General features: G+C 51.4%; 1 protein-coding gene across 4 annotated transcripts in view; it reads right to left on the bottom strand.

The window, feature by feature from the left end:
* Positions 1 to 1,494: 1,494 nt before the first annotated feature.
* Positions 1,495 to 6,528, bottom strand: part of TSEN54 (tRNA splicing endonuclease subunit 54) — a 10,432-nt gene continuing 5,398 nt past the window's right edge. For 3 of the 4 annotated variants that reach the window (XM_031059992.1, XM_031059993.1, XM_031059994.1), the window contains 4 exons: positions 5,137 to 5,765; positions 4,612 to 4,672; positions 3,823 to 3,939; positions 1,495 to 2,758 (listed from right to left, as the gene is read on the bottom strand). In XM_031059992.1, the coding sequence (XP_030915852.1) occupies positions 2,608 to 2,758; positions 3,823 to 3,939; positions 4,612 to 4,672; positions 5,137 to 5,765 (958 nt within the window). In that variant the 3' untranslated portion in view covers positions 1,495 to 2,607. Of the gene's footprint in view, positions 2,759 to 3,184; positions 3,940 to 4,611; positions 4,673 to 5,136; positions 5,766 to 6,528 lie in introns of all 4 variants that reach the window. The other variant, XR_004082116.1, reaches the window with a different exon arrangement.

A 6,528-nucleotide genomic window follows, 5' to 3' on the forward strand; every position in this document is an offset into this window, starting at 1 on the left:
GGGCGGGGCCCTGCTATGCAAACTGCATGCATAGGCGTGGCCCCGCATGCAAATAAGGCCGGACTGCGGCTCTGCCTCCCTTTCAGCCAGCGCGCTCATGAATAATTCAGCAGCGCGTTCGCTGTAGCCAATCAGAGAGCGGCACCGCACGGCTCGGGGAGCGCGGGCACCCGGTGCCGGGAAAAGGCCGGGAAAGGCGGCCCAGGAAAGGGCGGCGGGGAAAGCCGGGGCCGGACTCCAGGGCCCTTCCTCCCGGCTCCAGCCCCGCCAGGGAGCTCCCAGCTTTCACAGCCTTGCCTGTGAAAATTGGCAGGCTTGGCAAAAAGTCGAAGCCTTCGCTGGAGAGAGGAATACAAAGTCCCACCGCACAGTCCCGCAGCAGACATGCCCTGTCCTGCTGCAGGGAACAGCAGATGGACAAGGAAGCTGTAATTATGTAAAGGGCAATGGCAGGTGAAGGTCTGCCCACTCTGCATCCATGCAAAAGCTTGAAATTACCTCTGACAAGGGTCCTGTAACAGTATTTCACCCACGTTCCCAAAAGTTATGTTTTTCAATTAAACATTCAGTTCTCTCATCTTGCAATGCTCAGCCGATCTGCATCACAGGCCAAAGTGGAGCAGTGGTATCAGTCTGGATCATGCTCCTGTTCTGGGATGGGTAAAGGCACCATCAGATGTTACAGTGCTGAGCAAGGCAGCCACAGTTTCTCAATCCTCCCTGCAGTGGTTATTAAATTGTAATTGTCTTGTGCTGAATCAGGGAGTCTCTGCCCCAGTGAAACTCACTGGGTGGCTCTCGTAGAGTTCATCGATACAATTCCACCTTGGCATAAAGAGATGAGACTGATTGAAATCAACAGGAGTGAGTTTGACCTAATTCCAGGACAAACATGAGCCTGTGGGTCAGGCTGGAGTTCTCCTGGCCGCGCCTGTTCTTAGAAACTCCCTTCCCACTACCTTTAATCTGTAAAACAATCTGGGAGAATGCTGAGGGCAGCTGGGGCTGCAAACCCCGGCTTTAGCGAAACTATCGGAGCCAAAGCCCTGCTGGAAGGAGGAAGAGGAAGGGGAGGGAGCGTGGGAGGAGCCGCCAGACCCCTCACCTCAGGAGAGCCCAGCCGACTTCCAGCATCTGATAACTGGGGCGTGGATGTGTGTGAAACAGGAGCCGGCGCTGGCAGCAGAGCCCCGGCACCCTGGGCTACGATACCCTGACCACGCAGGAGGAAGATGAACGAGGAAGAGGTGTCGTGTGCCGACAGGAACTGCACGCGGATGTAGGGACACCTCCAGGCTCTGAGTCACGCTGCCCGCCCCGGGAACAGACGGCGTAGGAGCAGGGTTACCAGGGTTACACAGCCACAGGGCTGTGTGACCTTGAGCAGGCATTCACCAGCTGCTGCTGCTGCTCGGGTCCCAGTAGCCTCCACAGTCTCCCTCTGCATAACTTAACATTTCTAGGGGAATTAAGAAATACACCGAGGAGCTTGAATCGTTGGAAAAGGATTTTTTTATTGCTTAGCCTTCCCCACATCTCCAAAAGTAATTACTAAAATACAAAATAAAACACATCTAAACCAGTTGCTATTACAGTTCTGAAAACTTTGATATCAAACACAGCCATGCTTAGCTCACTTCTACCCACTGAGCAGACCTTCTGGCACCTGGCACTTATGGCATAGAGGCTAAAGCAAATTTGGTACCTAAATATTCTGGTGGAGAGCAGACTGGAAAGCTCATGAGGAATTTGTAGCTTTTCTCTTTACTCAGAGACCTCCCACATGCAAGAGAAATAACAAGGATCCACAGCCAGAAAAGAGGATGTTGGGCTGAAAGAGAGGGGATGCAGCTCAGCCCGGCTGAGACTGCCAGATGCAGTGTGCTGATAGTGGTGATCAAGTTTTAGCATGGCTTAACACTGTGTGGCCAAAATGCATCTCAGCACAGCCGCTGCAGGAGGCCAAGCTGCCAGCTGCAATGCTCTGGGGCTTTCTGTGGCCTCTGGCTGATGAAATTGTGTTCAAGGCACAGCTTCCTCCTCTCAAGTGTCTGGAAACTTTCCTCCAGGTGACAGAGTTTATGGCTGTGCCCTTTCCAGACCAGAATCTGATCTGATGGTCCTTGGCACAGCTGAATGACAGAGGCTCAGGCCACCAGCACTGATCAGCTTATTCTGTCCCTGACTGACCTCAGAGACACTCCAACCATTCCATTGGTGTAGCACAGTGGTTCTTTACATGTGACAAAAGGATCATCAGCAAAGTGTTTTCTAATGGTCCACAGTCAGCAAAGATGACTCAGGAAAGGCAGGCCGGTGGTCCATGAGGTGAGAAAACTGGAGAGCCAGTGGCTTCAAGAACAAAGCAGTGTGTACTCCAGCCCACAAAAGCACAGCTAAGCCTAACAGACTCGTGTGCTGTAAATTACACATTATGCCTGAGCCATCTGGGTGGGTGAAGTCTGTAACAGCCAATAAAGTGGCCAACTTCCCAAGGTTCCAGTTATCACAGGCTCTGTTTTCTGTCATATTTCATTAATCAGGAAAACAACTCCTGAGTAAAACCCTTCCCTTTATCCCATCCCATTTCTGCTAGTGACAGCAACTTCAGTGACAAACATCAACGGGCAGCTTGAACTCCTTCAGTGAATAGAAGGTGATTTCTCCATGATCCACCAGTGCAAAGACCAGAGGGACGTCCCCACTCAGATACGTCACCTGCTTCAAAGCCCGCAGGGAGGGGATCTGCTCATCAAAGCTACAGAGAGAAAAAAACATCCTGTTTGTTCTCCAAGCTAGAAGAACACAGAGGCAAAGCTGTCCTGGCCAGCCATCACAACAGTTCCCTTTGACCTGAGGAGCTAGTAGTGATTCTCCCCACCCACTGCAGTCCTGCCAGCCCTGAGAGTGAGTACCCAGCATGCCTGGAACTGGGAGCTGTTGAATCCTTTGCCAAAAGCAAGGATAACTGCACACTGCTCCACGCTGTGCCCATTAGATGTGGCTCACAGGGACACAGGCAAGTGGTCAATCCACTGCAATCTTAATGTCTTTGTGCTGGAAAGATCTTTAGGTTGCTGGGATTAACATCTGACCTGCTTTTCCCTTTAATTCTGCAGAGTCTATTTGCTCATCAATGAAAATATTTAGGCAACAATGATCATCCTACTGGCTGATGACATACCTTGGTAAAACTGCATTACCACCTTCCTTGCTCTGTCTACTACAGCTGCAGAGAGCAGAGGGACAGTTTCAATAAAGCAAAATGAGAAAAGGCAGAAACTGAACTTTGTACCTAGCTACGGAGTTCTAGTATCAGGTTCCGGATCCAGCAAGAAAGGGGACACCTACCCTCTGTTCTTAGCGATTTTAACATTACACTTGACAAAGATCAAAATACTGAACCTATGGCTCAGACCTGTAGCAAGTTCTGGGGAGGTTCATCTCTGCAGAATTCCACAGTGACCTGCACTGACTGAGGATTCAGCTCCCATAGCACTGGGTTCTACCTGAATTTCACAAGCATTGCATAAAAGCTGTGGCTTCTTTCTCCTGACTCCCAGTGATACTCAGACATGAGCAGCAACCACATGACCAAACAGTGTGGGCTGAATGCAATGGCGGGGGAAGAGGGGGGAACTGTCGGCCATAGCCTCCAACAAAGGATGAGGAACTGAAAGAAAAAAAAAAATCCTGGGCAGGACCACCCTCAAGGGAGACACTGATGACCTGTAAAGCTCACAAGATGCTGGGTCATTTACAGATCATTAGGACTTCGTTTCCAGAACAAAGTTGCAGAAACAGCACGAGATTCGAGGGTACCTCCGAACACACATCCTGACATGGGGCTTCCCAGGGTTTGTCTTCTTAAACTTGGACACAGCGTCTGCTTGATACACGTTGAAGTCTATCTTCATGGCCTCTGGGTCCTCCTGCAGCCTGCAGGGGAACACACCCACACAGGTATGGGATCAGAACACTGCAGGGTATGGGTACAGCAGAGAAAGGAGCAAAAACTCCCTTTAGTTTGGGTCTAGTTTTGACTAGTTTGGGTCCCTTGAAAGGCTTCACTCCTCAAAGGACTGACCCTGCAACTGTATTAATTACTTTCCAGAGCTTTCCTGTGGTCAGAGCAGAGCAAGATCCTGGCTCACATCTACCCCACACCCTCACAAGAAGAAGCACTAGCAAAGACAGGAGCAGAGCACTGCAGGAACTGCTCACAAGCACTACACAGACTCTGAGGCAGGAACAGAACCCGAAGTCCCAAAGCCAAGGTTTCATAACCACTGAAGCAGGGATGGCAGCACATTCCAGGGGTGAGGCACAAGTGAAACCCAATCAAACCTCTGGCTGGGGGGCAGAGAAGGAAGGGCAGGATAAAAGAGGAACCCTGCTGTTTTAATTGGCCTGGAAAGCCCTGGCTCCGTGTCACCACCTCTTTAGAGATGCTAGGGGGTCATGGAGCAGAGCACTGGCTTCTCTTGGTACCCTGGATGTGCAGCAGCTCCCGAACTGCTGCTGGTAGCACCTCACAGACCTCACAAGCAGGGACAGTCACAAGACACTCCCGCTCCCCCACAGCTCCAAGCTGACTGGCTGGATACTAACCAGGAGGCTCCATCCAGGATGTGAGAGGGCTGCAGCACACTGATCTGCTGGAGGAGCTCAGCTGGAGGGAGAGGGAATGGGAAAGGATCAGACCACCAATTTCCCTCCCAGGGCACTCCAAGCACTCCACACCACCCATGAGCCTTCCTCCTCTGACAATGGCTGGCAGCTCCACAGTCACCACTGGCTACTTCAAAGACCTCAACTTCCTCATCTCCTCCCAGCACACAACCCAGACACTCTGCAGTTGCTTTGCATCTTGCTGGCCCTGACTGCACATGCCTAACAGCCCAGCAGGAAGGACTGCAATACAGCAGGACATGGGGAATGGATTAGAAGCCCTCCCAAGGCCTTGTTTATCCTGGCACTTGAGTGGGCTATAGAAAGATTCTCCTACTCAAACTACTGTCCCCAAAACTGATGTTCAGCTTCTCCATGTCATCCCTTTTGCTGCTGCATACCACACACTCTGTCTCAGAGCTGGGGGGGAGAGAATGGTCCCTGGCAAGTTCCCAGAGCCACTACCTGGCGAGGTCACTTCTTCTGGCCGCAGCAGTGGTGTGACAGCTTGGTTCCAGAGGTGTGATGGTCGCTTCCAAGCCCTCTGCTGCCTCCTCTGCTCCAAGAGGGCTTTGTACTCCTGCCAGTTGGAGCAGCGCCTCACCTCCTGGTCGGCATTGACACTGCTCTTGTACCTGCTCTCCCTCTCGCGCTGCTTCCTCTCCTTCCGCGACAGCTTCTCCTGCTTCTGGTTGATCTGTGTGCACCAGGAAGCTGCATCCACCTCCCTGCCTGGCACGTTCTCTGGCAGGAGCCTGCTGTCAGGGGAGGCCAGATGTGTGCACGGCTGGTCTGAGGCCATGTTGGGAAAGGTGATGGTGGTAAAATCCCAGCGGGGTGCATGGGTGCCAGTGCTGTTCTCCTTGTGGTCTCCAGCCTGCCTGCTGGAGAAGCTCAGAGAATCCTTTTGTCCTGTATCAAGAGGAACTGGCACTGAGTCCCCCTCTGCACTGCCAGCATCTGGTTCCTTTGGCTGCACTGACAAGGGCTTTTCATCCACAGGAATGGAGTCTCCAGAGTCATCTCCATCTTTGCTAGAGGTCCCTTCAGCTTCTGGAAGGTCCTCACATACTTTATGTTTCTTCTCATGCAACCTAAAGACAAAGGAACAGTAAAAAATTCAGGGAGAGAATGTGGTGGAGCTTGCTTTCCTTTAAATCCTTCCTGCTCCCTTCTAATAGGAAGAATGCAGTCTGCCAAGCCTGAAGGAAGGACAGCAAAGGTGGCAGGAACCCCCAGATAGGTCTGCAAACCCTTCACAACAACTTCTTTGTGAGACAAATGAGAAAAGAAAAAAGGAGAAAAACTAAAGAGTGAATGCCAAAGGCAGATTAAACTTCTGAGAAGTCCTGCACAAGGTTTGACTTCAACGCCCAAGAGAATCTCAGCCTTGATTTGTATAGACAATGTTCCCAACCTGCCATGCCAGGTCCACACCCCAGACACTGACCCAAACACCTCCATGCAAACACTATGGACTTCAGCCAAAGCAGCTCAGGCCAGGCAGAAACCTGCCTGCCAGCACCTCTTATGGTGCGAGATACAGACTCTGATTCCAGAGAAGATGGGGCAGTTCTTAGACCAGCAGTTTAATCTCCCAGTTCCTACAATTCCACAACTCCTCAGGCACTGATTTACTGTCAACAGAGACTCTCCAGCCTCATCCTCCCCGTTTCTGAAAGGCTGACGCCACCTCCTGGGAACTGTCAGAATTATGAGAAGAATTGCTCATTGTCAGGTTGTGGGGATGTTTTGGACATGTGCAAGCTCTAGGACACAAGTCTGCTCTCTGCTGTTGAGTCTTGGCAGGTAAGTTGGACTGAGGAGATGGATAAATGCAAGATGTGCATTGTGGTA

Source organism: Geospiza fortis, unplaced genomic scaffold, assembly GCF_000277835.1.
Source record: "Geospiza fortis unplaced genomic scaffold, GeoFor_1.0 scaffold244, whole genome shotgun sequence".
Taxonomy (NCBI): Eukaryota; Metazoa; Chordata; class Aves; order Passeriformes; family Thraupidae; genus Geospiza; species Geospiza fortis.